This window comes from Rhinoderma darwinii, chromosome 2 (assembly GCF_050947455.1).
Source record: "Rhinoderma darwinii isolate aRhiDar2 chromosome 2, aRhiDar2.hap1, whole genome shotgun sequence".
Classification (NCBI taxonomy): domain Eukaryota; kingdom Metazoa; phylum Chordata; class Amphibia; order Anura; family Rhinodermatidae; genus Rhinoderma; species Rhinoderma darwinii.
Genome location: NC_134688.1, coordinates 423788883 through 423805844, shown reverse-complemented (window position 1 = coordinate 423805844; position 16962 = coordinate 423788883). Strand labels below are relative to the sequence as shown.

Here is a 16962-nt window from a genome sequence, read left to right as displayed (position 1 = left end):
GAGGACGCCACCTGCCATGCTGAATATTCTCTCTGACAATACACTGAAGGGTGGTCAACACAGTACATGGATGGCAAACTGGGCCAGTTCCTGACACTGCTGCAATCTGCTGACCCAGAAGTGCATGAGGTCAGGGTTCAGGGCATCTTCCGGAGAAAGGGAACGGTCCATGTACGATTGAACCCAGTTTTTCAGACGCTGCGTATCCGTTTGCTGATGTGCGTCACGTTGGCGCGGCAGATAAAATTACTGTTCCATTAAGTTCAGCAAACTATCAACTGCTGCTTGTGCTGCTTTTGCTACTTGTAGCAGTAGCGCCTGCAGAGGCTGTAGATAGGCAGCAGAGAGGGGCCTTCTAGACAGACATGCGGCCGGCAGGCGTCTGCCTGGTGAGAGCTGCGGCAAGCTGGGCACAGAGCATATTGTGGTAATACTACAATTTTGCTTCTCTTTTGGAAGCAGGAAAAACTTCCCCAATTAGCTTTTTTTAAGCGAGGGCCTTTAGAGTAACATTACAGAGTCTTCAGAGTTCGGGGAGGCCCACACTTTGTGAACTGCCCGGGGCCCATGGTACCCTTGATCCCGCCCCGGCGGTGAGCAAGATGTGGAAGTTGCTCTTCCTCCGTCCTTTGTTGCATCAATGTGAGTGTTTGCTCCACTAGAAATATCAGGGGGATGACTCGATGCCGCTGTTGTCCCTACTCACAAATCTGATGGCTTCTTCGAAGGGCCTGAGTAAGCAAAACGCATCCCTGATGAGCTGCTACTGCCTGAGCTTAAAATAGCACATGATCCATGTGTTAGTGATCTGGTGCAGGGTGTAATCATTGATCACTTTGCCCTGCTTGTACAGACGGTCCAGCATATGCAAGGTAAATTCCAGCGAATATTGCACATTAAGCAGTGCAAAAAAAAACAACACAGAAAAAGGCCATAATTACTATTACAAAGGCAGGTTCAAGCCCCAGTTCCCAGCAGGATGCAGAAAAGCCTCAATGCTACATGGAGGGAGGTTGCACAGGTGCAAAATAATAATGAACAGCCACTCTCACACCTACTATTCATAAAAGGGTGGCTGCTTAGTAATATCATTGCACACAGATAAGGCTTATATAAAGGTGCCAGTCACACGGATATGTGTAGTGCACCATGCCGGATTACAGTCTATTAATTGCGCCCATACTATTAGATTAGGCGGGCTAACCAGCACTTTCTAGTTGTACCACACTAAGTACTACCATCCCATTCTCCCCAGCATTAAAAGGCCTGGCTGCATCCTGTAAAAATATACATGATAAACATGAGGTATTAGTTTATATTTTGGTCAAAATACGCAAGGTCGCAACCCGTGTTAAAGTTCATCGTCCCGCGAGTACCCACACTTAAACAAATCACAGATAAAGGACATATATATATTTGTAAAAAAATAAAATCGTCACTTGGACACAGACTGAAGTGTAATGGAGCTGTACAAATGCTTGACGAAGAACAATACGCCAAATGTTAGTGGCACTATTAGATATGTGCAAAACAATGAGTGACGTTACGTCAATGACATCTGTATCAGAAGGTAACGGCATGCCATAAGCACAAAGATTTTAATTTGAAATAAAATCTATTTATTTGAAAAACATTTGTCACTTGGTCACAGTTTAAATTATAACGGTGCTGTATAAATGCTTGACACAGCACAATATGCCAATTTTTGGGAGCACTATTAGGTTTATACAAAACAATGAATGACATCACGTCCATGATACCTGGATTCAGAAGGCATCAGCACATTATCAGCGCCAGAATTAATATTATTGAAGAAAATTTGTGAATGATGTGATAAAGATGAGTGAGTCATAAAAATGTATGTAATAAATTACATGTATAGCTGCAGCAGCATTCACTCACAGCAATGACTGCCTTTGCCTGCCTAACTAACACACTGACTCTGACTATTATCTCTCTATATAATCTATCTCTCTATCAAATTATTGTAAATCGAACTATCTATTCTCTAATCTCTTCTCCCCACTATGAAAGACGCTCATCGACATTAATCCCCTATCTACCTGTATTCTGTGTTTTACTAGCTCTATATCTCACTCTCTGTCTGATGTCTTCTCTTTCCTCTCCTCATGAAGCAGACACATTTCTGGGTTGGGCTGTTTATAGTGGCTATGACTCGTATGACTGTCATCCATTGAGTCATCAGTGACTCACACCTATACCTCTCATGATTGGCTGTGCTAGAGGGAAGACTGCTTGCAAAGCATTATGGGGAATCCTGCCAGGGTGTCAGCTGAGGTTAGGTGATCCTTTTTTTCTGTCTACTTGTCTTCTTCTGAGCTGTTTAATGGTGGCTGCCTCTCTATGCGATTCGCGCAGGACGAATCCCAAATATTTAATGCAAATCCTTTGGGAAATTCGTAACAAATTTGATTTGTGTAGGATCGATTTGCTCATCTCTACTCATGAGTCCATAAGTTTGGCAGTGGGAAAATACATACATTTGATTTTCTAATTGTACAGAAATGAAATGTGTTTCTTATTTCAGTAGAATTTATTTGATCAAAACAGCTGCTAACCGCATAGTCTTGCCCTGTTCTGTAACCACCATGGCCCCTCTCCGGTGCTGCAGAAGATATGTGCTCCATTCAAATGAATGAATTTAAAATCATTCCTTCACAGTTAAGCTTCCTTACAGTACACAAAATAAAGTGCTTAGAGTTTGCTCAGCTCATGTGGAAGGAAGGAAATGTTTATAATCAGTGTTTCTCTTTCAGTGCTTACTGAAAAGAATACATATATATATATATATATATATATATATATATATATATATATATATATATATATATTTTCATAAGAAATTATAGTCAAAGCCTTTCATAAACTAAGGCAACTGAGAAAAAAAAGAAAGAAATTAGGAAAATACATGTACCACATTTAATGCACTAAAATTATTTATTTTTGTACATGTGTGCGTTCAAACTGAAAGGTGGATAACACCCCATGTATATATGTTCTAATCTAATAGTAGCTTAACTTTAGTACTGAATAGTCACTCCATCAGCTTTGATGTAATCATACTTTTTGCCTGGAAGCAACAGGATAATTTTATAAATTGGAGAAAGAAACACAAATGTATTCAACTTATTTTTGACTCATAAGAAAATCATTAGAATATGGCTAAATGTAACAAAGCACATTTCCTAGTTCTCCTAGTTATCCAATGTTCTCTGCAGTGTTTAAACAGGCTAGGAAATTAGGAAAATGATGGACCTTATAGCGGAAATGTTGTATAGATTGTTAACTATAGCATTTACTCTGGAAATTATACATTAATCTCCCTAGTGTTAATTAAAGAAACCAGAACGCTAACGTTCTTACTTAAAGAGGTTCTTCAGGACAAACACATTTTATTGAAGTGAGCACATAATGTACTGGCAATTTGGAATGCCTGCTATTCAGTTCTTTCTTCCTTGAATGTAGGAACAATAATGGCTAATGTGCATATTTGTTTGTTCTTTACTTAATGGGTATATATAGATGAAGTATGTATGCATAGCGTTCTATGGATGTACTCCTCTTATGGAGCCATGTCCCCAAGAAATGCTCTCAGGGACCAAATCACATTGTAGTATACATTATAAAGTTTGGATATGTTGTGTGCATTCTTCATATCTTAATTAACTTTGCTAGTACCAAAAACTCTTCAATTAGCAATAGCTTATTATACCCCATTCTTCCTAGTTTTAAGAACTATTTTCGCAAAGACTTGAAATAAGGCTTGGGCTGCAAGATTTTTCATCTATGCATACCCTGCCCACGAGTGCGGACATCACAGTTAACATAAGTGGGGGGGACACCTGTTCCCCCAATAGATGAGGATCTCAGAGAAGGGACTGTATAAGCCAATTATGGGAGATCCTCTAAATAATTTCCCCCATACGTTTCTACTTTTTACCATTAAAACAGGTTCTGTAATCATAGAAAACAACAAATAACATTTGCCACCCTAAAGACATTAGTTTATATATTGTACACCAGAGGTCCCAAACATTTTTTCGCTTATGAACCATAATAATTTGAAAGCAATTTTTGCACAACATTTTTTTTTTTTACTAAAATTGGAAATGGATCCAAAAAACAGCAGTCATGAAGCTTTCTCCTTGCTCTGATTTTGGCTAATAAATACTGCATGCAAAAACTAGATCAAAACACAAAGTGTGAGCTGGGTCTAAACATTAATAGGAAGTCTACCAAAGATATCAATCATTAAACCCCTGTGATAAACCAAATTAATTTAACGTGGCTATTGGCATGTCTACACTATAAGGGTATGTTCACACAGGGTGGATGCGCTGTGTAAAAGCACACAGGGTATCCACCCTGTGCGCCGCATGGGATTCTGGATGAAAAAAAAACGCACCAAATTGTGGTGCAGTTTTTCAGTTTGGAATGTCTGCTGCAAAAAGCTGCACAGAAAAAAAAAATGGATACTTATCATAGCGACGCGTCCCTCTGACTTCCTGATGCTCTGAAGCCCTGGGATGACGTTTCATCCCATGTGACCGCTGCAGCCTGTGATTGGCTGCAGCAGTCACATGGGATAAAACGTCATAACAGGAGGCCAGCCTGGACGAAGAAACACAGACTTCTAGGCAAGTATAAGAACTTTTTTTCCGAGTTGCGTTCTTTGCAGCAAAATTGCTTCTTTTCCGCCGCAAAAAACGCAACGTCTTCTATTTGTTGCGGGCTTTACCTCCCCATTGAATTCAATGGAGAAATCCCACAACAAATAAGCAGCATTTACGCAAATACAATTGATATGCTGCGGACTGAAAAATTGCACCGCATGTAAATTTCTGAACGTTTTTTTCTGCTCACCATTTACACAGCATGTAGAGGAGATTTGTTCAAATCTCATCCACTTTGCTGCTACTGTACTATGCTGCAGATTTTCTGTACCAAAATCTTTTGTAGTAAAACCGCAGTATTTACGCTATGTGTGAACTAACCCTAATATTGGCAGCTACCAACAACTAGAGGACTATAAGCATGGTTACATGGAGGCCAAGTTTGGTTCCTGAGACATTGGTTTGGAAACACTGCTTGCTTTACAGTTTGCTGCAAAACATCTGTTACATAATCAGGGTATACAAGAATATCCTTACTTTTGCATAGATATAGGTAAGTTCTATTTTGTCCCTTAGAAAATGTTACCATAATCTCAGTTATAAATCTAGTTTACCATTCATATGGGATTAGAATTTTACAGTAAATGGATGAAGTAATCATGGGAGGCATTGATACATAAACTTTCTGTATTTCACTTGGGTTTACACACTTGAATATGATATATGTGCTTGTTGTCAGGTTCACAGCTTGTTTTCTACAGTAATAACTTGCTGCAATACTCTATAGACTTACAAGTGGGTAAAAGCTGTTATTGGAATCAGTAGAGTGATCATGGTACAGTTTAGGAATGGGAATTGGACTTCATGGTCACTGTACAGATACTTCTCATCCTTCATTGAGAATGCTCCTTTTATTGTTGGCTTTTCTGTGCATATACCATAATCCCATAACCATTTCTATTTTATTGTTACTGTAGTTTTCTTTATTGTTTCTTCCATCTTGAGTTGTAGGAATTTGGCACTTTTCGTTTCATACTCAAATACTGTTTTCACATTCATTTGTATTTTAGGAAAGGTGGGAATGGATTCCACAGAGGAGAATTGAAAAGGGTTTCCAAGACTCCTTAGGATAGGCCATCAATGTATGATCAGTGAGGGTCCGAATCCTGGAACGTTCAAGCGTTGTGGTCCCTCCATTGTTTACACAGGCACATTGACTCTTTTGTATGGACTGCTGCGTTTAGTACTAATGCTTAGTTCCATTGAAGTGAATGACACAGAGAACAGCTATACAGTACCTTCGTTTTAGGGATCATGGGGATTCCAGAGGTTGCGATATGCCTTAACATTATAAAATGATAACTCTCCTATGAATCAGAGTTTTTTAGACTAGGCTACTACCAGTTGTACATTTATAATTATTACGTGGCTACAAGTAAGAAAATTACTACAGTGATATTGTATCAATATATGGCCAGTGTTAACACATAAAGACATCCTCAAAAAAGCTAATTTCCCAATACGCCATGATTATGGTAGAAAATGGCTTATTGTCGTTTAGACTCATCATAACCTATAAGTGTGACCTATAGATTTCTGAGCAGCCTGCTGTAATCTGCTGGTGACCCTCCATCTATAACTACCACTGTCAGTGAGTGCTCCTAGGAGAATCTAAAACTACCGACGTCTTCTATTCTTGCCTTTCTGAAAATATTTCATGCCTTTAAGGTGCTTGAACTGAAGATGGTCCTTATGGGATCCAAAACATCTGCGTCTATTCAAAGTGCAACACAGTATAAGCCGTATATTTATCACAGAACTGTGAGCTGAAGGTTTCTTGCAGATAGCCAGGCTTGCATCGAATATCCTTATATTTTTAATAATGAAATACGTCCCTAGCTGTATGAAAACAGTGTGAATTAAATATTAATTCCAGCGCTGGAAGAAGAAAATGTTCCTAAGTCTTATTCTAGTGTGACCAATACTTCTTCTCACAGGTATTTCCACCCATGGACTTTACACATATTATTTAATGTGCAAGAAAAAAGTTGGGTAACTTATTCATTATAAACACACCATGGCTGATGGAGCCAAAAGCTATTTAGCCGCAATGCATGGAGCCCTGCTCAGAAACATACATTGTAATAAAAATATGGAAATTGATCATGCTGCATAGCCGAGCCTCAAGGCTTCTGCTGACACCTCAAGATGTGTTAATGTGAACGTACCGGATCTCACAAGAGCTGGACAGAAAACGTGGATACAATTCACTTGGTAAGATTTGAATGTTGAAAAGAGAACAGTTATTTTATAAAGTATAGGTTGGCGCAAATACAGATACAGAACACTTAGAACTAAATATTCATTACTCACCTGTTAAATCCACCGCCGCTCCACTGTTGATGCTCCGGTGGTTCCTCCCAGACGTTGTTTAGATGCCAGCACCAATGTCATACCTGCATGTAACCACTGCAGCCAATTACTGCGTACAGCGGCCACATGCCAGACTTCCTGGCATGACTCCTGCGGCCAATGATTTGCTGCAACGGTCACGTGCCGCTATAGAAAATGATCTTTGGCATGTAGACAAGAGCGTGTAAGGGTAAAGACCACCAGGGGACCACAAGAGCATCAACGCTTGAGCGGTGAGTATTGTATATTTTGTTGTTTTATTACATATTCTGCTGTTTTTTTTTTTTTAAAGTCTTAGATAACCTCTTTAATTGGCCATATGTAATATTAGTGTCTTAATTTGCGCAAATTAAATTGGAGAGGGAAGTTAGTGAGCATTGTACCTTATTCATTAAAAGATGCATCCCTGTTAATAAGGCCTCATTCACACATTGCAGATTTTTTTCAGCATTTTGCATCAGTATTTTTAAGCCGAAATCAGGAGAAAATGCAAAGAAGAAAAGAGGAACACATCTTTCCATTATATTTCCCTTGTGTTTAGGATCTAGTCCTGGTTTTGGCTTTAAAATACTGACCAAATCTGCAATGTGTGAATAAGGCCTAAATCTGGTGTATTTGGTATTGTCTGACTATTTGAACTTCTTTTTATGCCTGCGATAAGCAGCTGCACATTTGCGATACTACCTTGGGCCTTTTTTAACCTTTGTCTTGATAAATGGGGCTAAAAGTAGATCTTGACTATAACCACTATTTTGGGCTATTTCCTATTTTGGAATGAGAACAAAAATCTGAACATTTCTGCGTCTTATTTTGTGCAAATTTTATACTCTTTAGCCTTTGCAATTTCCTACAAAAGTCAGATGTAAACTGAAAAATAGATGTGGACCATTAAGTTTCTATGATGGTAATCCAAACTAATCGATTCTAAGAAAAGTAAAAAAAAAAAGATGGCTTGTGACACCTCAGCTTTATCTATGGTTTTTGTATTCTGTATTACAAAATAGACTTCTGTATAATGAGTGTGCACACAACTCAGCAGGGGTAAGTCACTAGAATCCACTGCTCCTCTATGGGTACAAAGGGGTATGTAACAATGGGGCCTCATACCCATGCTTGGAATAGCACCCACACTACCATTCGAAACAACACCAGACAACTTTCCTGTCACGGTGCCTTGTCCAATAGTCTGTGAAACAGTACGGTCCTTGGTCACTCAGTTGTTCAGTTTCCAGTCAATGGTATTGTGCTCAATCAATGATTAACCTGAAGGATAATGTGTAAATGTATCTGCTCCTATGGCACAGTGCCTGTCCTTGGTGATCCAGAAGTGCCGTCCCTTGGAAACTAAATGCGCTTTTTTCTGCCCCTTATAGCCCATGTTGTTTAGAGGTAACTCTCAGTGTGATCTAGGAAAATAGGGGACTTTTGGCCAGTGCCCGTTATAAAAATAAGATATGTCCTTGATTTTTCTTAGCTGGTTATAGTAGGTATCATCATTGTACAGTTCACAGTAAATGCTGCAAATGTGTTAATATTACTAATCTTATCTATACTACTTGTCTATATTACTATTTTTATGTATATATTATACAATACTCAATACTAAGAATCTATCCTAATTTGAGGTTTTCAAGTGTATTCATAATTTTTTTTGGCTGTCTAATTTTTTGCCAAGTGATCCAGAGAACAAAAAAACGGAGGTAAGGCTTCGATCACATCTGCGTCGTGCTTCCGTTCATGGGTTCCGTCAGATATTTCCGTCAGAGGAACCCATAAACGGAAACCATAGCTTTCTCATTGTATTACCATTGATTTCAATGGTAATGCTTCCAATGCAAATGGTTTCCGTTTTTGTCTCCGTTCCATAAGGTTTCCGTTTTTTTGGTGGAATCAATAGCGAAGTCGACAGCGCTATTTATTCCGCAAAAAAAACCTGGAAACCTTATAGAACGGGGACAAACGGAAACCATTAGTAAGGGAATCATTACCATTGAAATCAATGTTAATGCAAACGGAAAGCTATGGTTTCCATTCATAGGTTCCCCTGACGGAAAGGTCTGATGGAAACCATGAACGGAAGGCCGCTGCAGATGTGAACGAAGCTTTAGTAATCTTGATGGTAATCTCAGTGGTGTAACAACTGACCCTATGACTAAATGATTTAGCAGTCATCTCTTTTTGATTTACTAGCTTAGCAGCCATTTCTATATGCTAGTGACCAGTGGTTTACTAAACACATAGGTGGTCTTTCTCTGGTAATTATTATAATTTTTTCTTCTATGTATTTATTTATGATGTACCTAGTTCCAGACTATAATGACAAAACAGGGGTATTAGTCATATCTCCTACTGCAAAGGGACATATTTCTTATTTTTGTGCATTTTATATGATATATTTTATATTAAGCATTGGACTGATTGTGGGCTAGGTTCCACAATAATTTGCTAGCTCATTTTGAGTCTGGCCTGTAATATTCTCATGGATTATAGTTTCAAGAGTCTAAATTATTGCAGCAGATTAATTACCTATTCGGAGTAAAGTATCTCTCAATGCAGGAAGTTTATTAAACATAAATGCACTACAAAGAACTGCTTTTAGAATGACCATCATTTTTCAGTTGAATAAACTAAGTTTTGCTCTTCCAAAATTAGTTGTTTAAGGCAAAAACACAAAAAGGATACAATACACTCATATAATATCAAGGTAAATAGATTTCAAATTATGGTATTAGTGCTCATCCTTTAAGTGAATGCCCAACTTCTAACAGCATGTCGTTTTTACGTCCAAAACTTTGTGCTGACTAATAATGGTCTGAGCTCAGTTTTTCTCATACAGAGATCCAAATCGCCTGCACAGACAAAAAGTTAAATTATACCATTTTGGCTGCCCGCAGAAATCACTAGCGGGAGTTTATGGCATGTTGTTTATACATTTAAGTGTAACTAAACTTTTAAAAAACTTTTGACATGTCATGGTGACATGTCAGAAGTTTTGATCAGTGGGGATCCGAGCACGGAGATCCCCACCGATCTCTAAAACAAAGTGACAGAAGCGCTCGGTGTGCCGCTTCGTTACTGATCGGCTTTCCTCAAAGTGGTGTAAAAAGCCTATGGAGTCTGTACACCGCTCGCTCGGCTTTCCTCGGGGAGCTGATCAAAAACGAAGTGGCGTAGTGCTCATCCGAGCGCTTATGCCGCATTGTTTTAGGGATCGGTGGGGGTCTCGTTGCTCGGACTCCCACCAATCAAAACTTCTGGCATGTCACGATGACAGGTCAAATGTTTTTTAAAAGTTTAGTTACCCTTTAACTCCATTATAAAGCAGTAAGCCCCCCCCCCCCTAGTGATGGCAGATGCAACCAGAGGAACGTATGTTAATGCTTAGTAGGTGATATAGAGCTCCGAAAAATAGAGCTCCCACCTCTATAAAGCTATATTAAGAAATTAATCAGCTCAGAATTTCAAACCTGTTTAGAAAAAATATAAAATAAAATCGTATTCAATGGTGGTCTTTTGCTTTAATCTTTTTTTCTCTCTACACGTATACAGGAAATATCAAAAATTGTCAACTAACAATCACCATTTTTATTTCTACTGAGTTTAAAAGACTTGGCATTAAAACCATCAATCATTTTTCTAAAAGAAAAATTTCAGGAATCAAAGAAATTAGAATCAATGTCGACAATAACTTTTCAAGGTCTAGATAAGCAGAATTCAGCAATAAGTACATTCTTTTTCTTGGAGCTCTGGGGTAGGTTAGTGACAATGCTACAAGCCATGCTTTTGTCAATGATTGTACAAACTGCTGTGGGTATATGGAGGGCGGCTGAAGGTCAGAATAGTGCAGAAATCATTGGCACAGTAGGATTGCTTTGTGCCCCCTTTGTGAATCATGATACAGACAGATGATAAATCTGCCATTAGGAAGTCTGAGCAAGAGAGAGAAAGATATTGATGGAAGGGGTCACGTGCCAATGAAACAAAAGAGTACGTACTTTCTGAGAGCTGCTCAAACCCACTGGGATAATTAATAAAAAAGAAGTTAATGTGGATGAGAGAAGATGACAGAATTAGAATAATTAATACCTAATGATAGGCTGCTGGAGTCCTCTGTCCTTTATCTGAAAACCCTTGGCAGCTAGAAATAATTATCTCAGGCAACACATTACTATTGTGAAGTACAGCTGTGGAGCACCGCCACCTTTTATGACATAAATTACATAGAAAAAGTGTTTCGGAAATAGTGGAACATCAGTCTTTTAGGGGATTTATTGAATCAGATTTGTATGCAGAAAGAGAGATGATACCAAATGATAGCTACAATTGTAGATACAATACAGCACAAAATATACCATACAATTGAGAATGCATAATATAGCATGAGAATAATACTGAGAAATACACCTTATTTTTTTATTTGGCACTTTCATTTTTGTATTTTTTAAATGCTCCTGCACTTCGCTCCTCACTTCTCTCATGTCTATTGTCATTTATGCTTGTAAGATTTCTGATTGTAATGTAGTAACGATAATCACTCATTCTCCAAAATTATATCACCAGACACTTTGTGGTTTTTTGTTTTTTGTCGCCCTTCATTCCAAAAAAAATATTTCAGTGAATGCCTGCTGCGGACATCTACTCAGAAAGGGCCCTATTAAAGTATATTATGGTATATATTGTGTGTTTTGTATTTATGTGCCTAAGGTCACACTCAATGGCTTTTCACTAACAAGTATACAATTGTTTGCTCATCTTCGCATGCCTCTTAATAATTTAGCCGCCTCTGTGGCAGTTTGTGCACCAGAAAGGGAAATCTACATAGATTTCAGCTATAATTTATATCAGTTTATGGAGCAAATTATAATAAATTTGTCGGGAAGTGGAGGGCCCCGTCCCATTTGACTAATCTTCGCCCACTTTTTTGTAAAGAGGCGTATGGGGTGCAAATTCCGCAAAAGTTTAATTAATTAATAAATTATCCCCATTCTCACAACCTATAAATATGAATGGTATGTGGAGAATTTTTGTAAAAATGTTTTTACAGTGTACATTGGCATGGAAGATGATTGGACTATATAAATAAATTGTCATAATAATGAGTCCAGTTTTACTATATGAATTGGGGACTTGCCCATCCCTAGTGTTAGCTACTATCACTGAACCACAGTCCTACTTTAAGAAATTTACAAAGAAATCCTGAAAGCATACATAAATATATAGTACATACATGTGACACATTCTTAGAACTGCTTGGGTTAATAATCGCCAGTTTTACTGTAGACCATATGGAATATATAGGACCCACATGATTGGAAAAAAAAAGTATAGTAATAATACTGGATTGTATCATACTAGAATACTGGGCAAGCCGAGCAAAAATCAGGCTTGACTAGGGTAAGTCCTTGTCTTACACTCTTGTCAAAGTAGACTTTGGACTACTGCTTTAACTGTGCCTGTGCTGAAGATTCTGCCCTGGATAACAACATAGTACCGTAGAATGGAGACAATATTTTTTCTGTCACGAAAATCAATTCAACATTGACTACTAATAGCCTCTGGTCATGAAGGTGTCAGGTTCGAGCCAGTGATAGAAAGTTTAATTTAAGGCTAAGAATCAATTATCTAAACAAGGCACCTACTGCCTTTTGGAAGACATATGCAAATTGTAGATATGAACATGGTCAAAGTTGCATAGAGTTAAAGCAATTAAACTTGACTAGGAATTACACAAACCCTAAAATATGCAAATTGATATTACATTCATTGTAATTTTTAATACCTCACCTGTACAATTTTATTCCAGACTCCTTCTCCAACTCTGCCCAAAGCTGGTAAGTCTCCTCCATCATGTTGGTGTAAAAATCTTCTGCATAAGCTCTACGAATTATCCTTGTCTGCCCATGAGAACTGCCTCTGGAGTGGGGGAGGGGGAACTGCAGGATAAATGAATTAGTTACAAAAAGTTATTCCTGCCTAAAGCACAATATATGGGTTTCTCTTATGAAAAAGTGATGTCATTTTTCTGTACTTTCTATTTCATCCTATTAATTATAGTCATAGAATACATCCTTGGTGACCAGATGTCTTTACTTCCGAAAAGAGATTTGACATTCGGCTGAAGACAGTCCCACGACTGGCACGTATATCTCATTATCTTTCAATCTTGTTGTCTCACTATATAATGTTGTGTAAAATGCATTAGCATATTAAAATGGAAAACTTCCAGTCCTATTTTCCATCAGAAGAATCAATCTCCTTCTATATTCAGCTCCCTGGTGAGCAATGTTCAAGGTCAAATACACATTAAAGGGAAATAATAATCCCTTTACCAACCAACTCTTTTCTTCCAAGTGTGGTGTATACAGATATTTCTCCAGACTCTTACAATCCTAGGTATTATGGATAAGTATTAAATTCATGGTTATCCAAAAATTGTCAGCTTTAAGATTGACAATGGAGATGTTCAACCCTTACCACTGCTGAAAGCATCCTAGCTGTATGATACGTTAGGAAAATATTTTAACAGCTATTTTCTCTATTATGTCCTCTGTCTTATAAATGCTAGCATTTAAAAGCAGAAATGTACATCAGGCCAATAATCTATGTGGCAAATTTTCCAACTTGCATAAAGAGCAATGTGGTTCACAGTCTTCATCGAATGGTGTTCGAGAAATACTCTGATGCCAACATCCTGAAATGGACTGCAAGGCTGCGGCTACATGTAAGTGAAAACATTCCCAAAGATGAATGTGTAGATATTGGGCTATTATTTCAAGTGTAAAGAAAGAAAAGCTTTTAGGTTTGTTTACTGCAAAACATGCAAAAAGCTCTCCTCCAGAAAGATAACTGTCTCTCCAGTACCACCTATAGGCAGAGCCGGACTGGGACTTAAAATCAACCCTGGCATTTTAAATCACACGGGCAGTGGCGTAGCTATAGGGGTCACAGTGGTTGCAGTTGTGACCGGGCCCCCAAGCCTGGGGGGTCCGCAGGCCCCCCGTTGCCACACAGCGCACTGATACAAACTTTGTATGTGCTGTGATGCCAGCACTTCCTCATTACGGGCATGGTTTGTTTAGACGTCACAGTCACATCGTACATTGAGTTTACCATGTGACCGTGACGTCACGTGAGAGTGCGTTCCAGCCACTGTGGAAGAGCCAATGCGGAAGTGCATGGAAGACTGCAGGTGAGCTGCAGAGGGGGCGCGTAATGTATGTGTGTTATCTGTTGTATTGTACGGTCTATGTTTGCAGTGGAGAGAGGAGAGAAGGGGTTTTAAATTACAGGCCCCCCCCCCTCTCCTCTCTCCACCGCAAACACAAACTGCATGACTCAATACATTACAAACTGTGGGTCGTGTGAAGACCTCCAGGGGGTCGCGAACCACTCACCGAGGTCCTGCTTCCAACTGTATTTGCGTCCTCAGGATGCAGATCCAGTTGAATTTAATCCTGGAGCAAGGAGCTGACGGCTCCTTCCTCTAGCATTCACTGTGCCGTGAGCTATTAGCGTCTCGGCGCAGACAGGCGCGATTTAGTGACGTCATCGCGCCTGTCTGCGCCGAGTCACTCAACACAGGGCAAAGAAGGAGAAGGATCTCCTCCTCCACCAGTAGTGGGAGCGGGGAAAGGTAAGTAACTTTATTATTTTTCTATTATGCACATATGGAGGAATTATACTGTATAAGGAGGGGGGCTAATATGGTGGCAGCTATGAGGGGCATTATACTGTATGGGGAGCTGATATGGTGGCAGCTATGAGGGGTATTATACTGTCTGGGGGCTGATAAGGTGGCAGTTATGAGGGGCATGTGGGGGTTAGCTATATGAGCATTATACTGTGGGGGGGGTAGCTATGGGAGCATTATACTGTATGGGGGCAGCTATATGTGATATACTGTATGGGGGAATTATACGGTGTGGGGGTAGCTATGGAGGCATTATACTGTATGGGGCTGCTATGGGGGCATTATACTTTATGGGGGCATTATACTGTGTGGGGGCAGCTATGAGGGGAATTATACTGTATGGGGCTGCTATGGGGGCATTATCCTGTATGGGGGAATTTATGAGGGGGCATTATACTGCATGGGGTCTGCTATGGGGGGCATTATACTGTATGTGGGCATTGTACTGTGGGGGGGGGGGGTAGCTATGGGAGCATTATACTGTGGGGGGTGTAGCTATGGGAGCATTTTACTGTATGGGGTCAGCTATGGGGGGCATTATACTGTATGGGGGCAGCTACGGGGAGCATTATACTGTATGAGGGCAGCTAATGGGGGCGGCTATGGGGGAATTATACTGTCGGCTGTTGGGCAAGGCGGCTGGCTATAGGCGCAGCAGGGGTCTTGTGGTGTTGGGGAGGGGTAGGGAGGCCCAAGCTGAATTCTTGCACCAGAGCCCATGAGCCTTTAGCTACGCCCCTACAGGGGGAACTGTGTGTGTGTGTGTGTGTGTGTGTTTTGCATTATTTTACAGTGTTTGACACTATTTTAGTCATGAGCACAGTGTATGGTACTATTATATTCGCACTATTATATTTGGGGACACAGTGTATGATGCTATTATATTTAGGAGCATAGAGTGTGGCATCATGAGAATTTTCTCTTTGTTTATAGGTGCGGAAACGTTGGAAAAGCGAGAACCAAGCTCAGTACATATATACAACACCAGTACCTTCTGGTACTGTATATATGTACTGAGCTTTGTTCTGGTGCTGTATATATGTACTGAAATTTGTTCTGGTACTGTATATATGTACTGAGCTTGGTTCTGGGGATGTATTTATGTACTGAGCTTGGTTCTGGGGATGTATGTATGTACGGAGCTTTGTTCTGGTGCTGTATATATGTACTGATCTTGCATCTGGTATTGTACTTATGTACTGAGCTTGGTTCTGGGGATGTATTTATGTACTGAGCTTGGTTCTGGGGATGTATGTATGTACTGAGCTTTGTTCTGGTGCTGCATGTATGTAATGAGCTCAGTTCTGGTGTTGTATGTATGTACGGAGCTCGGTTCTGGTGTTGTATTTATGTACTGAGCTCGGTTCTGGTGTTGTATTTATGTGCTGAGGTTGATTCTGGTGCTGTATTTATGTACTGAGCTTTGTTCTGGTGCTGTATATATGTACTGAGCTTGGTTCTGGTGCTGTATTTATGTACTGTGCTCAGTTCTGGTGCTATATTTATGTACTGAGCTTGGTTTTGGTGTTGCATTTATGTAGTGAGCTTGGTTCTGGTGTTGTATTTATTTACTGAGCTTGGTTCTGGTGCTGTATTTATGTACTGAGCTATGTTCTGGTGCTGCATTTATGTACTGAGCTTGGTTTTGATGTATTTATGTATTAAGCTTGGTTCTGGTGTTGTATTTATGTACTGAGCTTTGTTCTGGTGCTGTATTTATGTACTGAGCTTGGTTCTGGTGTTGTATTTATGTACTGAGCTTGGTTCTGGTGTTGTATTTATGTACTGAGCTTTGTTCTGGTGCTGTATATATGTACTGAGCTTGGTTCTTGACCTGTATTTATGTTCCAAGCTTGGATCTGGTATTGTACTTATGTACTGAGCTTGGTTCTGGGGATGTATATAGGTACTGAGCTTGGTTCTGGGGATGTATATATGTATGTACTGAGCTTGGTTCTGGTGCTGCATATATGTACTGAGCATGGTGCTGGTGCTATATTTATGAACTTGGCTTGTTTCTGGTGCACTAATTATGTACTAAGCTTGGTCCAGGCACCGAATCTGTGCATTAGCCGGGAGATTTGTCGTGGCTTACTGCGCACGCCGCACTGTCCTCCATCCTTCTCACATTGTGCAGTGTAACTAAATGGGCTGAGCACGCTTAGGATATTGAATGTGCACATATAGGTCTATACGTAATGAGTGAGTTTAATATAATGTGTGGGT

The 16962-nt window shown here is 39.6% G+C and overlaps 1 protein-coding gene across 1 annotated transcript in view; it reads right to left on the bottom strand.

Annotated features, from left to right (window-relative positions):
* PIPOX (pipecolic acid and sarcosine oxidase) overlaps positions 1-16962 on the bottom strand; it is a 74251-nt gene that overhangs the window by 40867 nt on the left and 16422 nt on the right. The window contains exon 2 of the mRNA XM_075854296.1: positions 12831-12979. Within this exon, the coding sequence (XP_075710411.1) occupies positions 12831-12979 (149 nt within the window). The remainder of the gene's footprint in view (positions 1-12830; positions 12980-16962) is intronic.